General features: G+C 37.4%; 2 protein-coding genes across 2 annotated transcripts in view; both read right to left on the bottom strand.

Moving 5' to 3' along the window:
- Positions 1–16,236, bottom strand: part of castor1 (cytosolic arginine sensor for mTORC1 subunit 1) — an 18,151-nt gene extending 1,915 nt beyond the window's left edge. Inside the window, exons 1-8 of the mRNA XM_007547478.2 lie at positions 15,914–16,236; positions 9,564–9,634; positions 7,276–7,469; positions 6,162–6,297; positions 3,545–3,668; positions 2,968–3,084; positions 2,668–2,750; positions 1,075–1,169 (exon numbers count right to left, since the gene is read on the bottom strand). Coding sequence (XP_007547540.1) covers positions 1,075–1,169; positions 2,668–2,750; positions 2,968–3,084; positions 3,545–3,668; positions 6,162–6,297; positions 7,276–7,469; positions 9,564–9,634; positions 15,914–16,026 — 933 coding nt within the window. The 5' untranslated portion in view covers positions 16,027–16,236. The remainder of the gene's footprint in view (positions 1–1,074; positions 1,170–2,667; positions 2,751–2,967; positions 3,085–3,544; positions 3,669–6,161; positions 6,298–7,275; positions 7,470–9,563; positions 9,635–15,913) is intronic.
- A 432-nt stretch (positions 16,237–16,668) lies between these two features.
- nipsnap1 (nipsnap homolog 1 (C. elegans)) overlaps positions 16,669–20,207 on the bottom strand; it is a 12,676-nt gene continuing 9,137 nt past the window's right edge. The window contains exons 9-10 of the mRNA XM_007547477.2: positions 18,802–18,885; positions 16,669–17,302 (exon numbers count right to left, since the gene is read on the bottom strand). Of these exons, the coding sequence (XP_007547539.1) occupies positions 17,238–17,302; positions 18,802–18,885 (149 nt within the window). The 3' untranslated portion in view covers positions 16,669–17,237. The remainder of the gene's footprint in view (positions 17,303–18,801; positions 18,886–20,207) is intronic.

Here is a 20,207-nt window from a genome sequence, read left to right as displayed (position 1 = left end):
ATAAAATTATATCAAAGGACACAAATACAATAAGCATCTGAGACAATAGAATAACAAAAGAAATGTCATGTTACACAAGCAAATGAATAAAATGATAATAAAATAACTAAATACATAAAAGGCTGGGGCAGATTTCACAACTATGTTATTTGCTCAACTGTCCATCTTATCTGGAAGACACTTGACACTTAAGTAAAGTGGTTGAGTAAAGGGAGCATCATTCCAACATTTTATTCTAGAAAACTTCAGAGTGTATCATAGGGTTTATATCTCAGTCTTTCCACCTGTAGGATACCTACAAGTTCAGTTAGTCAGGTCTGAAACTTGGGGGCTAAATCAGACTTCCACAGTTTCAGGATACACGTCTTTGCTTTGCAATCATCATACAAAGAGCTAAAGCAATACATAAGTTACAATCCAGGTTCTCCAGGGTGTTGGAGTGCCCAAGCAGAGCCGTTCCATGGTCATTTGTGACAATAATTTTAAACACAGATGAAAATCACTGAAAAATGAGAATAAAAAATATGTAATTTTGGCCAAAACCAAAAAAGATGTGCTAAAGTACCTTCAACTATGGAGAATGTTTAACATAAAATTGAAGTAATCAATTAATGCATCAAAATCACTTTTTTTCTGTGAGCTGATCAAATGCATATAATTAATTGATCAGCAGTTAATTATATGTATTAACTGCATATATAAATGCAGTGTCCAGGTTTGTCAGCCTAACCTGACAGCTGATCATATGCATCTCCTTTTCTGTAAAAGTAATGCCCTGGAAAGTAAAGTCTCGCTACACAAACGTTTTGCATTTTATTGACATGCAAGATTGCAAATAACAAGGAAAAGAATGGTGAAAATGAAGACGGAGTCAAAAAAGTGAATTTTATTGGCTATTTGTCTCAAACGTTAGTATGCTGCTTTATGTTATTTTTATTTTGAAAGTTTCCATTAAAAAATAAATGTGCCCAATCCATTTTAAAATGAAAACAAGTGAGGCAAGTGAAAACTATTTACCCAAATACATGTAGTTTCTATCGCTACAGGCGTCATAGTGAAACCTTCTGGACTCACCAAAGCATGGTCAAAGCTGAAGGTGCTGATGTAATAGGCAGAAATGTCGCCATCTGCCAGGGGCTGAGATATCTGGGCGACTATGCCACATTCATCTGAAACACAAGGAGGAAATGCCATCAATGTAAAAGTATCACATATTTATAGATTGTAGGTTCATAGGTTACAGTACTGCAATAATGAGATAAAAGCAGAAATGCTTTGATGCAAAAGAAATAACTGCAAAACAGTTGTTGCCAGTGGCAGTTCAAACAGACCTCCCTACAGAAGTTGCAGTATATGCTCCAGAAAAAGTCATTGCTATTAGTTAGCTTCGTTCGAGTTGTGTTTTTAGAATGATGCTGTTACCACTCATTGCTGTAAAAATAATAAAATTGATCCATAAGTAGCTCCAAAAATTACCTTCTCAGACAATGCTCTGCTGGGTCATGTCAATGTTCTTCTTTTGTGCATGTAGGGCAATTTGAGGAAGCAAGCCATTTACACAGAAGTCTCATTGTGGTTGCATTTAATTAGTGGTAAGAACAACCACAAACACAAAATTCCCCCACGCCCCAAAAAAGCCCAAAAATCAGATTTTAGCAAAAATTCAAAATTGAGCTCAAGATTTCCTGTATGAACATCATTAGTGCAGCCACAGATTGCACAGGCAGATGTGATGTGGTTACATGGTGAGAAAAATTTAAATTTTAAAGCCAACCAGTACGGGTTGATCTTTCCAATGAACAAACTTTTATTTCTCATATCCTGTAAAACAATTACAGTAAAGCCTTTGATTCACAGGATATGAAACAATCCTGTTGAAACTATTTGCAATTTTATAGAATCATAAATCTCATAGTACAATCAAGTAACTACGTTAACTCAAGTTACAAAATACTATAAGTACATTTCTGGAATTAAAATACTAATGCCCCAGAAAGATCTAGAGAAACTCTTACATGTGCTCAGACTCCTGCACAACCATTAAAGATGCAGGAAGTGGTTTCTGATTGGTAAGTCAACATCAAAATATTTGACTTTTCCAGTACATATTATGGTAAAGCAGCTACTTTCCAGAAATAAAAAAAAATATATAATCTATTGCTAGATGTGTGGATCTTTTTTAACGCTTGGATTGTTTGTAGAAGCATTAGAGATCCAAATGGAAATACAAGCATGAGCATAACGTTAATTTTGTATGACATGTCCCTTTTAACAGTTAAGACTTGAACAGGAGACAACAGCATGCATTGTATTTTCATGATTATTCAGGAAGTATAACTAATAATAATATCAAATGCAATGCATTTATACACGCCAACTAGAAAATAGGATGCTGTTTTCAGTGTGTTCAATTCCTGTAACAGTTTTTTAGTACTATGCTGATATTTGTTCATTTTTATTATTTTGCTTGATAAAATGTTTTCAAAAATTTTAAAAGTCATAAGATGAGTCTTACAAAGGTTGTACAGGTAAAATATTTAAATAGAGAAATTATATTTTTATTGCTCATTTAAGCGCCAATATAAAGTAATTAGATATACAGACCACTTCAAACTTGACGTTAAAGTTCTGTCAAAAACAGAAAAAAGGTAAAGCAGATTGCCTCACCAAAACCCAGCGGTTGACCACCGATACGGACCATCCGCCAGAGCTCGCCGGAGGAGCTGGTGAACAGGAGGTCAGCAGGAAACCTGGAACAAAATGATACTGCTTTACAATACACGAAGAAACAACGTTCAAATATGTATACAACTGATAAAAGTTCAATTGTTGAACATGAAGACTAGGCATGTTAGGACCACAAAATTACAAACAAATTAATTTCCTTAAATAAGTTTTCCAACAGGGTGCCATTTATTTGTTTTAATGGTAGCTACAAACATGTCTATATGGTGAGTGAATCCTTACCGTCTCTGAGCCTCAGTGTCCATCACTATTGAGATGTATCCATCGATGAGGGAGAAGGAGAAGAACTTGATGCATTCCAAGTCCTGACCCGTAGACGATTCACTTTCTTTCTTAGGACTAAACACAAAAACGAATGACAAAAACAAATGGCATATTCATTGTACATGTTATTTAGACATACACGTGTATATCCCTAAATACGATTATCAATAAAAAAATACATTTGTTTTAGAAAGTAACTCTCATGCTAAATATGTTCATTATACTGACAATTCAAGTGTTTATTTCTGTCATTTTGATGACTTCAGCTGATGAAAACTCAAAGTTTTTTAAAAAGTAAAAATATGACAATAATAAGGATTTTGAAAAAAAAAAATGCGTAGTCTATTTTCAGTTCCCCACATGAGATCATCAGTTTTAAATCAATTATTAGAGCAATACAATTAGAGTGCAAAATCGATACAGAAGCAACCCGGTTTCATTTCACATGATCTGAGTCAATAATGAAATGAGATTGTGTGCTGCCATCTTGTGCTTCAGTGCAGTACTGCAGTAGTGTGAAGAAATTTGATCTCACCTGTTGGAATAAAAGAGGACGTCGATGAGCGTGGTGGCGATGGACGGCAGCGTGTCCGGGTCCAGAGACATGACGCAGAACTGGTTCTGTGGGATCAGCACCGGGTGAACTGTGGGCTGGACGACTGGAGGAACAGCAAACACAGCAACGCCTTAAAATTTGGATGTGGTGGAAAAGGATGAAGTCAATTTAATCTCTTAAATTAATTTAATCTAAAGAGTTTGCATTATCAGTTGGCACAACTGTTACAATGGGCATCATTTGTGGGCCTCACTGGGCCAATCCCTGCTTTTAAACACCTGGGTATTGATAAATCTGACAACCGATTTAAAATCTAAGGCACATCAGTTCATAATGCTGATGACTGTCAAATTAAATCAGAATGTCCTGTAAATTATTGTGCAGAACTTTGCTGCCCATAAATTAATCCCACATACAGTATAATACAGATTCATAAAATAACATTGTCCTGTTGAGAAAATCTTAAATTAGTAAGAGCATGCTAAAAGTGTTTTTATTTTTTTTTCCTTTTGATACCATTTTATTTCTAGACAAAAAAGTAGCAAAGCATTCAATGTTATTTCTTTGTTCTCCTCCCATGGTTCTTGAGTTACTTCACTGGAAACAACTTAGCACACCCAATAACTCATTTCTGTAATCAGTCTCTCTTACTTTAAATCAATAAAACATTTCTTAATCTAATATAACCACTTGTAAACACATCACCTGAAATCTTGCACTGTTAGCCTCATTTGCTCTAGAACACATGAATAAATCTCCAACAAACCTTGATTTCCTCTGCTGAACTAAGGGTGCGTTCACACTGCAGCCTGAAGTGACTCAATTCCGATTTTTTTTGACGTAATGCGACCTGTATCCGATCTTTTCATGGCAGTGTGAACAGCACAGGTCGGATTCTTTTTCGAATCTGACCCATATCCGATACGTATCCGATTCAAATGCGACCTAACGTCCAGGCCGCATTCATCCGAACTGAACGTCACTGATACTCAACAAATCTCACTATTCTGCGTCCTGATAAGCGCAAGTGGGAAGAAAAACAACAACCATGACGGACTATATGAGGATTAAGTTGTTAATATGCTGCTCCGGCCGGACAACAACTTCAAATATGTAAGCCAAGCTCCACCGTTAGCCTCCATGTTTACTTCCGCAAAAACTGAGCACTTCTTCGTTTTATGGCGGTTGGTAAAACACTAAGAACGCTGAAGCTATTGCGCCCTCTACTGCGCATGCGGGACACTTTCAGGTCGTTTGCCCGTTTACACTGCAGAATGCATACAGGTCGCATTTACTGGCAGTGTGAACGGCCCTGGCAAAAAAATCGGAATTGAGTCACTTCAGGCTGCAGTGTGAACGCACCCTAAAAGTCCACACTGACAACAACTTGTGGACACAATCGACGCCCTCTTGTTTTTCTACCAGGCCTGATGTATTTATGAGACCGTGTACATTCAGTTTAAAAAGTCAGTTGATCCAAAGAGCCGTTAAAATGCCAGGATCCCATGGAGATTCAAAGACGTAAGATACTGCGTAAGAATGAATCTTTCAGGATGTTCTGACCTTGTTTTGTACTTTAGGGTTACATAACAATAGCTTCCTGTAAAAGGACGCCACCATTTAGTGCAGAATAACTACTCTGTATGCAACCTAAAGCAGACTTTGTTGATTCTGCTCTTCAAGTGATGGCTATCTAAATTCTCTACTGTCCTCCTGAATACAGATCTAAATCCTTTAAACTGGAATGGCCATTAACACCAGATCTTAGTTTGATCATTAAATTTGACTAACCACAAAGTCTTGCACTTAGGGTTTTTAGCTTAACAGAAAAAGTGGAGAAGTGAAATGTACAAATTTGTAGGGAAATCTTGAAATAGGCTTACAATAGATCACTGATGAAATATACCTATTATCTATATAAAGTAAAAGTTTGTAAAACAGATGAAAGTGACGTCTTGAACATTAATGCACAGAAACAAGCCACAGCTACTTTGTGAAGAATGACTTATGCACAAGAATCTAATCTTGTGCCAAATTAAAAGTAAAGATAACATCAAGCAAGTTGTGGCAGTGGAGACGAAACTGGTTTGGTCAAACATAAGAAGCTACAAGTTTCCACAGAACCAGGAAAAACAAAAAAACATTTGCGTGTGGCTGTTGAAAACCACTTGATTGCTAAGCAAGTGATGTCAAAACTTAAACCTTTATTAGAAATACAGTCTACAACTGGGATAAGAAATAAAGCATTTTTTTTGTTGAGAAACTAGGTAGGAAATCTCCAACATATTAATATTTTAATTTAGTAATTTTAAGTCAAAAATATGATTTTACTTTCACAAATATTCTGCTCTAGAAACCCTTTTTCCTGCTACTTTTCAATTGGATTACAATCTATGCTACTTCTTTATTTGGCTTTAACATTGGAAAGAAAAATATATTCTCCATTTTTTAACTAATTAAAATGTGAGCAAACAGGTTTTAGATTTTTTTTTTACACCTTTTCTGCACTAGGTTAGAGTTTACGAATGAAATGTAATTTTTCTCCCTCAGGCAAGTCTGATGAATGTTTGAAAGTCAAGAGAATTGGTGCTGAAACCTTCTTTGCCGTTCTTCAGGAGGCCGTTGGTAAAGTCCTGGCAGCCCACAGGCACATACTCTCCTTCCACCTCCTTGAAAATGTTGAACTCCTCATTCAACGTACTGATGACAACTGACAGGTCTTTCTCTCTCACCTGCATAACAAATATAGAGAACATACTGAATCACTGTACTGTATGTAACATTTTAAAACTTAACTACGAACACAAGCTGTTTAGAGGAGACATTGAAAAAGTGAGAATTTGAAAAAAAACATCCCCTTTGCATAAGTGCACAGACATTTAAACTGATATTTTGATCAAGAAACTTCTGGGACTTTTTAATTGTGGTGTGTCAAGCTCTGTGGTTACTTTATTTTATATTTAAATCAAGGTGGATTAAATTGTTAATGCTTCAAAATTTGTATAATTTTTGACCCAAAACCTTCAGGTTTCAGTTAGAAAGTTGAAAATGAATAGATATTTTTTTATTGTCAGCATCACTGCGAGTCAAAGCATATATAGATCCAATTCACAGATAAAATTATATGGGTCTTGCAAGATAGAGGGCAAATGTTACAAAGATGTGGAATACTGAAAGCTTATCCACAAAAAAACCCCAACAAAACTGAATGTGGAAATAAAATCAAAAGGTACTTCAACAACGTATTAGTTAAATGTGTGCAGAGTATGTAAAAGCAGGTGGCTTTTACATACAGATTTAGTTGTATGTAAACTGGATAAATGGCTATCTAAGATCACAAAGTCCTGGCATTTTAACAGGAGTGTGTATGTAAATGCATCTGCAACTAATGTTACATTTTGCACATATTTAGATGACATGTTTTAAAGCCCAAAGAATGCAGTCTTTAAACGGCAAGTAAAGCATTAATATTCCTGCTGACGCAGTGGTTTGCCATGTTGTTAAACGTTTTTGCTCATTTACTTCTTGACATGTAATACATCAACCAATTTTCTGATGCTGTCAGCTCTGTCAGAAATTAGTTTAACTCAAGATGCAGACATGGTGGCCTACTTTGTCTGCAGGGGTTCAAACCAGGGGGACTAAAAGCTTCACATGGGTAGGAAGACATTCAACAGGTTCCTGCAAATGTTTTTTAAGAGGATTCTCACCAGGATGAAGTCGGTCTGATATGTGGAGAGCATGAAGACGGAAACGTGCTGCTGGGCAAGCGGAGCGATGACTGACTTGGCAATCTTTGTCACGCCGACAGCCTGCGAGCTGCTGGAGGCGTTGCCGTTGGAGGCAACATTGAGGGGCAGCCAGATGGAGCTCTCCACCTGGAGGTGCTCCGAGGGCGCCAGCTCTGTCAAATGTCAAGGGAAGAAAGAGCGATCTGAGTCAAACCGCGAACAACTAGGCCTTCTGTCCATGATCATCCACATGGCAAATCAAGATGAAAATTTAAGCTTTTGAACATACGCTATGATACATGGAAATAGTCTTCCTAACAAGTGTCTCAGACGTGCATTCTTTCATATGTCCAGCAGGGGGCGACTCAAGAGAAGCCTGCTGCTACAGCCTGCTTTAACATTAACTTAACAAGAGTTGATGCCCACTTCCTATTTGGATTCAAATACAGAAAATCTGGTGAACATTTCTTACTTTCCAGCATTTTCTGATTCAATTTAATAAATTGGTTAATAATTAAACTGAGCACTACTGGCTTTTACTGATATTTCATTCTGTTCATAAACTTTGTGCCATAGCCTTTAATGAACATTCAAGACACATTCAAGAGTCTACACTGTGTGAAATCTACAACAAAGTGCTAGAACTTCATCTATAAAAGTCAGTTTATCAATGTTAACACCAGAAATTGGCAATGAGGTACAAAAGGGGCAGATATTAGTCCTTAATGCAGGCGTATAGGGTTTGATGCTGAAGCTCAATAAAGTCAGCTCATTTAGATTTTATGCTATCCATTTTCTACTTTCTTGAGGTCTTAAATTATCAGGCAGTTTAAAGTTACTATTTCCTGTTTCTACCACTCCTAACAGAAATGCTATCTTCCATCTTCCCCCTTAGGGCAGAGGCTAAAGAACTCCCACTATTTATATCACAAAAGCAGCACAAGAATATGTCATGCTGAAGACGGGCCACAGTGCCAACACCAGTCAGGAAGGCTGTAAACTGAGACCAAGTACCAGTATCCAGTATCTGTTATCTATTCAGACATGTTAATAGGTCATTAAGAGGATTTTTGAAGGCAAATCTTAATAATGTAAATTCCTAAGATTCTAAAGCTGGATAGTCATATTTGAAATATGTTTACTTAGGAAACGTGAAGTAAAACACAAGATCAAGACAACTGCTTAGGGCAGGTACAGAGAAGTTATGTAAAATTAAGACGTTTTAAAAAAAACAAATACATAGTGATTAATAGCACACTACATAAGAATATTCTGTGTCACTTAAAAAATGCTAGAAAGTCTCGTTTTCTGTAAATTTGGACCACCATGTTTTTACAGCAGTGTGCAGAATTAAATATGTCTGTTGAAATGATAGGAAATAAACAATTGCTTGGTTTAATTTGATACTGCTGGTCAACCAGGAAGTTTCAGTATGGGTCAGCCTTACTAAAAACATTACCAAACAGCATCTGACTGTGAATGTTCCTTCTTCTTTCCTCCCCTTCAAAGAGCCTTTGCTCTAGTTGGCATAATTTTTCACAGACAGCCCCTTGTGGCTTCTCAACACACCAACTCTTAGCTCCTAAAATAGGAGCTCAGAACAAGTAAACCCGGAAGGCAATGGACGCCTTCAACATCTGCATCAGCGGGTACGGCAATGGTGAACGCATTAATCTAAACAAAACATCTATTTGTCAATCAATCACATCTCCAAAAAAGTGTCATCATACACTTTGAGGTAAAATACTGAAAGAAAGCATCACTCAGAAACTGAGAAATGTGCTTGATCTCAGGCAGAAAACTATGTTATCCTTTTAAGAAAAAGGAGACAGCGTTAAAAACAGGTGGCACATTCCTTCTCTTTGCTTTTTGTGTTAGTTTTTACTCAGACAAATTCTTGCTAAACCTTTTGAGGAATATCAGGAACATCAAGAAACTATCTTCGCTCATGACAAAAGATACTGGGCAGAAATGATGTTCTTATTTGCCCATCAAATACAAATTCTGCTTAAGGAGAAACCTATGAGGCCTAAGTTCTGCACGTGAGGTTCTAGTGAAGTGCGAAATGTTCTGGGCAGAAAGTCAAACATGAAATCACTTAAATTAATATGACAAATGTCTGTTTGTGTGCTATTGGCCTTAGCAATGCTAAGGAGCTAGAATGATGGATTTCCTGCAGGTAGTCCAGTTTGCTCTCCCAGCCCAGCCTGTGAGTCAAGATGAGATTCTAAATTACCTTTAAACGTTTATGCATAGCTGTATTTTACCTTTAAATCCTTCTTCATCAAGGACGACTGTGTAGTTCTCAGGTGTTTCTGTCAGGCTAAAAAACTTGCATCTGGAATAGAGAAGGAAGGTAAAAAAAAAAAAATCATAATTAATAAAATGAGCATGACAAACTAGAGAGTTAGATAGCAATGTTATGCTGTTCATTACAGAGTCCTGTGGACACACAGCCTAAATGACAAGAAATATTTGCGGACACACACAATCTGCTCTCTGTGTAAACAGGGCCGTAGACTTAGCAAAACAAACAGCTGAAAACAGTTCAGGAAAAGTAGTTCCGAGTTTTGATTTGACCTTTAAAACTAAGCCTAAAATCTAAGCATTTATGAGGTTGCCGAAGAAGCCCACATTACCCAAACCACTGGGCACAAAAGGCCACATAGGTCATGTTTAAGCAGTTCAGAACTTATGCAAAAGTTCTCCAATTTTTAAGAGTGGCTAAGAGAAATTGTTTGCCGTTATAACTCTAGAAAAATGCAAGTTACCAACTTAAGCAAGGCTTTTAATTTGTGAATGAAAAGTCACATCTGTAGGGCAGACATTTCATCCACAGGAAGTATCACATTTTCCTGCTTCATGGTATCCCTCTGAGGATACACCTTCCTCCTCAGCAGATCAGCCTGCAAAAGCCATTAGAGCTGACGCCTGAATGCAAGAGCAAAAACTCCTGACTCAGCAAAAACCAATCCCTGCCATGGGATTGGACAACAACACCACTGAGAGACAAAGAGGGAGAGACACAGAGAGAAAACACTGTAACAGTAACTGCCAGCTGTGCTAGCAGGCTCCGCCAGCCAATTGTGTTAGAAAGGCCTTCTCGCTTCCTGATGAACCTTCACCTTCCGCAGCTTGCAGTTTCCTGCAGGTGCAGCAACCCTGCATGAGCGAGTGAAACAAGCGAAGTAAAAGCAATATGTTCACTTTTTGTTGTCAAGCAACATGAAGGAACCACATCTTGTTTGGTTTCCTGTTTGCAAAGTACAGACTAGATAGATAAGAGAGGCATCAGTTTATTACCAAATAAAGAGGAACACAGCAAAATTAAAGACCTAACAACTTTTCCTGACTGCAATCCTCTTCATTGCTTCAAAAGATTGCAATTACTTACAATTAGTATTAGTTTTTAATAGCAAATCTGTAAAAACATAGATTTGTCCGTTCACAGAATATTGAACCTGCATCATGCATCATGTGAAGAGAAAAAGATCTTTGATCATTTGTCTAGAGGCATCATACAGAGTTCTCAGTTCTCTCCCGTCTTTAGCTCACCCCTCAGCTTTTCTTCAGGCTTTAGGCCTGGAGCTTGAAAAAGGTTTTCTGTGCGTCTGGTGAAGTAAGAGAGTTCATAAAAGCTTAATTTAATATGCCTAGGCATTTTGAAGAGTCCGTGTTGACATGGACTTCAGTAAGGCATATTCTTTCTTTGTTTGACACCAGACCTCCCACCACACTCTGCCCTCTGTGAACTTGATAAGCCACGGACACAAGCTTTTTTTTTTATTTAGCTTAGTGACGCTCTCATCGATGCCATTTCTTTTTGCCCGGTCTCTTTTTTCATGTTGAATTACGAATACTGAACTTAACAGAAGCAGGTCTGACACCTTGAAAATTGCATTTTGTATTTGCTTTTGTTATCTTTGTCTGAAACATTTAAAGGGTGACAAGAGAAAAAAGAACAAAAGACTATTTGTAAGAGGACAAATATTTCACAGCACCTTATTCTGAGAAGGACCAGAATCAGACTACGAGTTTTGTAACGGATCTTCAAGAGATATTCTTCTGGAAGACAATTTTAGCTTCAAGGAGAAAATAAGGCTCGGTAAACAAAGACACATGGAGGATCTGTGATGAGGCGCAGCCTGTTTCAAGTGTTGTGGAGCTCCAATGTTAGCGGAGCACTCTAATACACCGCCCCAGCGTGATTGTTGGTGGTAATGGGCTGGAAAAATAAGCTCCTTCCTCTGATGCAGGAAGGAAAAGAACCTAAAGAGATGAAGAAAGCAACAGGTAGAGATGGAGTGGAAATGAAAACCAAAGCACACAAGACTCTGGACTTTGATCCAGCCGCACGAAGCAACGGGTGGCAGCAGGGGTTGTTGGCCGAGGGGTGGTGGTGTTGGTGGTGTTGGTGGGGGGGGTTACAACCGACATTCCAGCTGAGAAAACATGATAAGAGAGTAGAAAACTGATGCAAAATATAAGAAATAAAATTTAGCCAACACATCATCAGATGATGGCAAACTTCTCTTAACATTTTACTTCCTTTTGCATAGTTTGTTTGAGGTCTATAATGTTTTTGTATAAAGTCACACCACAAAGAAATGTGTTTGAGGTGTTGCCTTAAAATCAGAAGCTAACAAAGTCATTGCATCATCATCATCATCATCATCATCAGGGATTACAATGTTTTTAAAGAAATGGCGATCTTAGTGTATGTAAACGTCTGACTCTGAAGAAAGCAAAAAGAAAAATGCTCCTTCTTGCTCATTATTTAGGCATAATAGAAATATTAATCTTAACTGACCTAAAACAGGAACAAAGACAAAATAGGAATCTGATTTAAAGCAGCAGTAGATAAGTTTTACAAAAATGTTTTGTTTTTTTTTTTTGCATTTTTCTAAAACATATAATATGAGACAGTAAGTCTGTGGAGAAAAATGAAATAAAAACTGATCTCCTCTGCCTCCTCCCTGTGGTCCTACTGCCATCTCCAGAAATGTATCGCTCCCAGTCAGAAACAACCAATCAGAGCCAGAAGGAATGACAAACACATGCGTGTAAGCGCTGCTCACACAGCACATACAACCTCAAGATTGCCGGTTTGCTTCAACTGTGCTAATGGAGAAACAACCTAACATTACAGAAAAGCTATTTATCTGCTGTCATTGCTGGCCATGCTAACTAGTCTGAGCACTGATGTCAGGTTACGGTGTGAAGGAGGAGCTGCAGCACAGCAGGAGGGAAGGGGAAAAACTATTTATCCATTGATGACTGCAGATAAATAGTTTTCCTAACATTAGATGGTTTCTCCACCATTAGCAGCAAAATCAGAAATCTTGAGCTTGTACACACTGTACAGGAGGAAGAGTGTGAGCAGCATGTACCTGAGTGAGACTCTACTAAGACCCTCCTCTGGCTCTTACTGGTCATTTCTGACCAGGAACATTTTTAGAAAAGTTACATATGCTGCAGCTTCAATGTCAGACAATAAAAGTGTATTATTTTTCTGCATCATATCCAAACTTCTTGTTTACACTGTTATTAAATAAGTTTAGTAATAATTTCCAAGTGGTAACTGCAAGAAATGTTAATTGTTTTTACCATCAATACATTCAGAAAAACAAACTTAACAAGTGGACAGGTTTGGAATCTGTCTTTAAGCCTGCTGATGGGCAGTGTACAGCAACAGTTGCGAGGGGTTAACTCACTGATATGTTGAACCGGAGAAACCTCTGGCTTATGTCTAATTCATACAAAATAATGCATGTAGCCTTGATTAGGGTTGGGCAGTGAGAACATAAAATGGAGCGAGAGCCCCAACTTTAGAAGATCACTGAAGCAGAAATGTGAAAAACTGGGTTTCTGGCTCAGCTGACGCATTGTTCCAAGCCATGCTCTTGTTATTTAGCAGCTGAACAGAAGAAAGGAGAACGGTGTAGCGCCTGCAGGGCTACATTCACAATGCAGGAACACCAACATACTGGGTACACATAACCCCACCTAAAAAGGACAATGTAACACTACAAGCAAAAACTGCATAATGAATGCTTTGTCAGACTTTGTGAATGGATTAGATGCATTATTCATAATTTTTTAAATATTAGTGGCAGAGTAAATATAGCTAGTTTAATCCTCAGTCCGTGCCAAAACTCCTCTTGTAATGGATGTTTAAGGAAGATCTACGATGTAATAATATGCAATTTGCAACGCTGTCAGAGATCCACTCATTAAAATTCCTCTCAGAACTGCTGTCAAACCCACTGTGTTCGGGCCAGGGAGCTGTTCTTTAATGAATAGAGGAAGGCCTGAAAGGAGGACGGGGGAGAGAGCCATTCAAGCCAAAACTGGGCTTGTTTTTGGTCAACTTTCTCCAGCACTCCTCCCTTTTCAATCAAATGTAGCTTTACAAGGAGAGGAAAAACTAAAAGTACACAATAAGAACAGGAAAAGGAAGGCAAAACACATCCACTGTAGACGTGCGATGATGCAACATCAAAGTACACACAACAACATGTTAAGAAAGAGAGAGAAGAACAAAATAGAGGCTTATGGAGATCCACAGAAGTAGGCATGAGTGATTTTACTGGTTAGTTCTGGGCCAATGCATTTAGCATGTCCCTAAATGACCTTCCTCATATCATAGCATTTATGCTGTAAAATTCTGTAGAAATGTACAGCATTGTCTAAGTTAATAGCAACACTATAATTGTGCATATTCTTTGCATTTGAAAAGGTGTATTTCAGCCAGCTGAGGTAGGGAGGTGGGGGCAGCACTGCATTCATCATACAGCCAGAGGAAACTTCAGAGAGCAGAATGGCACGTCATAAATCTTGGTAACTAGATCATGCCTTTTTGGCAAGTTTATTTAATACAGACATGTTAAAACTTAGTTTATTACTCAACACTATGACTCAAATGGCAGGAGACAACAAGGTCTGAACAGACACAGAGAGAAGTGTCTCAAAGTACAAGTTCATGTGCTTTACATTTTAATTTAAAGCATATGTCGTAATAAGCAATAAATCAATTAATCAAATGATAAATTAAAACAATCTCTAATTTCCATTTGCATAGTTTGTTTTTCTTGTGTTTCTCTCTGTTTCTATCTACCAAAGACAAAAGGCTTCAGTCTGGTGCACTGGTCTCGAACCTCTTTTTGAAGGGCAATTTTATTTACAGAGACTTCAGGAACCACTTTATTTATTGTTTCGGTTGTTTTATTTATTTATTTTGGATATTTAAATTATCTTCCAATTTCAGTGTTAAGTCTTCATTAGAAATGAATGAACTTTAATGAACACTTTGCATAATAATGCAAGGGTGTACTTGCTTTATTATTCCATTACCTTTATATTACTGCAAACACCAATATTATTGTTTATTGCAGTAACTTCTGGGACAAATTATCGCCAAGCAAAATGTGTTATTGTGACAGGTTTAAAACTATCACAGGCACATGAGTGGCACAGATGTGCAGATGGTTAAAGAAGAGTTGGGATACGAAGTTAGTTGTGAAAATCTCACTGCAGACTTTTCTGTGCATCATCTGAACATAATAATAATAATAAAAAGAGTTTGGATCGACTGCAAAGCTATCAAGACATGGTCATTCATATGTCCCAGTCAAAGTCCAGACCTACATCTAACAGCACATTTGTAGTACGACAAGAAAATCATTGTTCACACTTACTGACCAGACTTATTTTGCAAAAACGAATGTGCAAACATTTCTGTCTCTAGATAGGAAAATCTGAAAAAGCTCATAGCCCATAGATGCAAAAGCAAAATATTGACTCAGGGCAGCTGAGATGGCAAATGCATCCTCCATTTTGCAGCTTACAGGAAACAGAAAAATATGCAACATGTTCTTCTTATGTCACACTTCTGCAACTATATGGTGGCCTGTTTATGCCATGAAATACCAACACATTAGAAAATTGTGGTTATAACAAAAAAAGGTGAGACTGTTCCAGGGCTGTGAATGCTGTGAGACGTTTTACAACGGTGTGAAATTTTGACAGCAAGCAGTAGATTTGTGACAGCAGTGTGATACATGTTCCTTATTTTTGTTTGCATGTTCTCATCAGCTTAGGGACAGAGCAGTACATGTAGAGCTCTTCCTCTATCCATGCACATGTGGGGCAGCCAGAGAACTAGACAATTACATAACAACATCTGGATTTCCAGGGATTATCTGAAATCATGAGATGTAAACAACTTAAAAAATGGATGTGGGTTAGGAGTCAAAAAGGTCAAGTTTGTGTTGGAGGAAAAAAAAGGGTTTTTTTTTTGGTAACCTTCAGATCACACCTACAGATGAAGCAGGATGCAGTCACATAAATGTTTTACAGGAAACGAAAGTACAAAAATGAGTAATGTTATTAAACAACTGCTAGTTTTTCTCCATGTGAGAAAAATACACTTCCCTGAAGTCAACAGCTTCATGCACTGCAGTTCATCATCCCTACCGTAGCTGCAGAGTGAGGCATGCACAGACAAACAACCCAACAATAGCTCGGCCACCCAGTGAATGAGCAGGCGCTGTATGTATCCGAACTGGATTACCAGACTGATTCACAACCATCTGGCCAGAGCAGGAAGCCTACTTACCGCGTCCTGTTGCGGAGAAATATCAGTTTTATTAGCGGGTGAGTGTAATTGACCAGCCCGTTCTTGGATATGCTGGTGACCCGGAGTCTGTGATCCAGTATTTGCAAGTCCATGTTTCTTGCTAACGAGCAGTTCTCTCTCCGCTCGTCTTTTAGCTTTTAAAGCGTCTCTCTAGCTGGACGATGTCATTCAAATGTTATATATAGTCCTGAGTGAAGAGCATTACCGACGGATGTACACCCCCACGTCCCGCTAGGCTCGTCTCACAGGACGAAAAAAACATCCGACGAAAGCAGCCTCCCTGAACTACTGTATATTCAAATACATGGGGCCTGCCCTACGCGGACACGCCCCCTCCTGTTAAAGCTACAGGTCAACGCTTTTAAATGACTCGCACGTGCTTTGGAAAAGTTTGGATGAACGAGTAGAAATAACACTTCCGTATTGGAATTTCAAAATAAAGGAAATGTGGTTCCAGAAACAATACACACATTTTATTCACTTTATAAAATAGCAGCGTACACACAAAAATATATAAACTTTAGAGAGGAAGTAAAAATAAAGACCAAAGGGAACAATTTGTACTTGTGTTTGCTACCAATTTAAATATGTGTTTATCAACTCATGTGCATTAAGTTGTTCAAAAATGAAGTTTCAACAAAAAGTAAAGGTAACTCTATCTTTCAATTGTTTTCTGCAAGTTAAACTTGATCAATTTCCAGGTTATTAAAAAGAACAACGCTAACTTATTTCAAACAGTTCAGCTTTATTTATGAATGTACATTCAAGTGAGTTGCCGATGTTTTCAAAACGCCACAAAAGTCAACTTTTATTTTGAAAACTATTCATAATAGAAAGTACAAGTTTGCACATGTGGTTTCCAGATCTTTCTGCACATCTCAAACATTGAGATAAGTTGATAATGAGGAGCACAGATATACTCTTTTACAAATCAGCATATAGTTCATATTCAAAGTTTTTCACTTTGAAAACTCACAGATTTTTTTTTTACACATTTATAATTAAATGTAAATGACACATACTGTGCCCCTTTGAATCTGGATAATTCCTTTTAAGCTTTGTCAGTGTTTTTAAAGCACGCTTTCCCAAATAATTGACAAGTTGTCTGGAAATACAGATATTCTGAAATATTTGTATCTGTAATCCTAACAATGAACCACTGTATAATTTTTAACAACTGGCTGGAGTGCAGATAGGAAGATAGTGATGCAACACAAATCATTCAGCATGCCATTGATTAAGCTGTGGGGGAGGATGATGGTAAGTTTTAGTCATCGAGTTGCTTGTAGTTTTAGTCAACGTGTCACTGTAAAGGTGAGCTCTTGGTAGGAATCATTAATCTAGACTCCATGCTCCTCACCAAAGGCACTGAGAACAGACAGAGACACATATTATGACACAGGCCTTGATAAATTAATGGAGAATAGAATCTATTTAAATCAGCATTTTCTTTCATCATTTAAATGTTTATCACTACGGAACAAATTTTTGGAAGATAATGACTATGCCACTCACAGCCGTAGCAATGCTTAAAAAGATTTGGGTGCAAAAATTTGTATTACAAGGTGAAATTTATTTTTGTGGCCATCAAAATGTTTCTGATATAAGAAACATGTTGACTTGCATGTTTGGTATTATTGACCTAGAATAACACGTTACGTTCAGGTTTGAGATATATAGTATTGGATTTGAGGTGAAGTTGAAGAATTTGAAAGTGCATTCCTTCATTGTCATTCAGTACCCATTGTTCCACAGCCATCACCACTGGCTGAAAAACAGCTCCACAGCATGACTGTTGCCAGCTGGTACTATGGTTTTAGCTTTAAAATATTCCTTGCTTTACTTTTGTTTTTTTCTTTTTTCCTCTCTACTTTAAACTAAAAATGACAACTTTATCATTTATAGTTCAAGGTAGAGAGTAATTCATAACGTTTTTAAACAACATTTTTACCTCCATTTCCCCTTCCAGTTGGCATAAATTGTTTGCTTTTTGTTGCAATTATATGTTTCAGGTCATTGAACAAATCTTAAGACTAAGTAGGGATAATTTGACAACATAAAATGTTTTTATTTTTAATGACAACTTCATTTAAAACAGGGAAAGACATCTGATTCAAAGCAACGTAGCGCTGTCTGAAAATGTAATTACATCCTAAACATAATAGCTGATGAACCAACCTAGGTAGCATCAGCTGCTTCAAAGTGCTTGTGTTAACTGACAATGAGTCTCTCCTTTTACTTTTGAGTAATTTTGCCCCACTGCACTTTGCAGAATTGTATTAAAGTTCAAACATTAACAGCTGTTTTAAGGTCATGAGACAGCATCTGAACCGGATTTGAGTTTAGACTTTGAACTTTGAGTAGGCCACTCCAAAACCTACATTGTGTTATTTTTGGACCCATCAACATCCTACCAGGTGTACTTCTGATGGTCCTGCTGCCTAACCTAAGCAAGCTTAAACTTTAAGTCATAAACTGTTGACCAGATGTTCATCTGCCGGATTTCCTGAGATAGGAGAATTTAATGGTTCAATTAGCAATGGCGAGTCATCCAGATCCAGGGCTGTAAAGCAGCTCCAGGTCATCTCACTACTTCCAACAGGTTTGATTCTGTGATGTATGATGTTATTTTTCTGAAATACTGTTTATCATACTCCACATTTAATAGAAATGAGCTTTCATTAATCTTGTGTCAGTTTTGGAAAAAACTGACACAATATTTTTTTTTTCTTATCACAAAAGACACCTTTGTAGATTGTATATTTTCACATGAATGTAAACTCACAAAACAGAAAAAAAAATTTGTTATCATTAGTAGTTTTTTTTTTTTTTTAAAAAAAGCATTATTGTTGCTGGACTTGTCTTACCTGTATAATACACATTAACATCCCAGCCCTCTTTCTGCCAGGCAGAGTTTCTTGTTTCCTCTCTAGATTGAAGGCTTTCATAAGCTATAAAAACATAAAACAATTACATTATGTGTGAGTGAATTTATAGTAGATTAAAAAATAGACATTTGTGCATTTAAACATTTTAAACAAAGAAAAAATTTCTCTTTTTTCACCCATTTTTTTATGATAACTGTAATAATCATACATATAATCCCAAAAAGTAATATTTGGATCTGCTTGTCAAGGATTGTTGCAAAACACTCAAAAATATTCTTTGGTATTAGATATTCTGTTTACCACAGTGGTCATAACAGTGCATTACTTCTCTGCAACCTAAAAGTGTTTACATGCAGCTAAAAATGTATGCAGAATTTAGAGTCGCGGTTTATGATTCATGAGCTTAAAAGAAACATAAAGAATATCAAAGGATAATATCTATCAAGGAGGAACCAACAATTGTTGGTTTGTCCAAATTTGCAACATAGGTTTCTGCTATTGTCATGAGCCATAAGCAAGAAACTTAGAGAAATCCTCCTACTGTTAAGTTTTAGAAAAACATGGGCATTACTACTTATTATTACTAAGAAATGTCCAACTGCATAATAAAACAGAAGTGACTCTCATTCCATCTCAGTGTTTTGTCTTTAAGTTGATTTTATTTTTAAAGTTTTGAGTCATCCTGAGGAATAAGCGAACATTGCCATCAGAGTCTAACAGTATGCAAATTTACCCAGGACAAGCTTACAAATGCATTGGTTGAACGCATATTGGAGGAAACATTCAGGGTTTAAAAGTTACTCCTACAAAGCCAAATCCTAATGCTTAATCAATTATTTATGTCTGAGCTTGGGTCACATATAATGTGACCCAAGTGTAACTGTTTGTAAGTTGATCTGTGAGGAAATGCCTTTGGTTCCACGGTTGCTTGTAAACAAAATATTAAGCATTATCTATCCTCCCCAGCTGTCTGAAGTCTGTGATAAGCGAGATGGGCTTAGCTCAGATCTACAGATTTGACCTTCAAGCCACATAAACCTGGTAATTGTCCTAAAACTGCCTGAGGCAGTCAACAGTAAAATATAGAATGAAACATTCATTATGTCAGAGGTTCCCAAACTGTGGGGCGCGCGTCGTGTCATTGCAGGGGGGGCGCGGGAAGCCGTCTGGATGAAAAAAAAAAAAACACATAATGCAGTGGTTCCCAAACTTTTTCTTCTGCGCCCCCCCAGTGGTTTCCAAAGCCCTCCCTATGGATTACAAATGGCTGTCTGGTTGAAACGACGCGTGTGACGAGGGGAGTGGGGGGGATTTACATTTTTGGGGGCAAGCTTAAGGTTCTGTATTGATATTAGCTAGTCATCTTTTAGCCAACATTACCTGCA

Source organism: Poecilia formosa, unplaced genomic scaffold, assembly GCF_000485575.1.
Source record: "Poecilia formosa unplaced genomic scaffold, Poecilia_formosa-5.1.2 Scaffold20, whole genome shotgun sequence".
In the NCBI taxonomy this organism is placed as follows: Eukaryota; Metazoa; Chordata; class Actinopteri; order Cyprinodontiformes; family Poeciliidae; genus Poecilia; species Poecilia formosa.
This window is presented reverse-complemented; position numbering and strand designations above follow the sequence as displayed.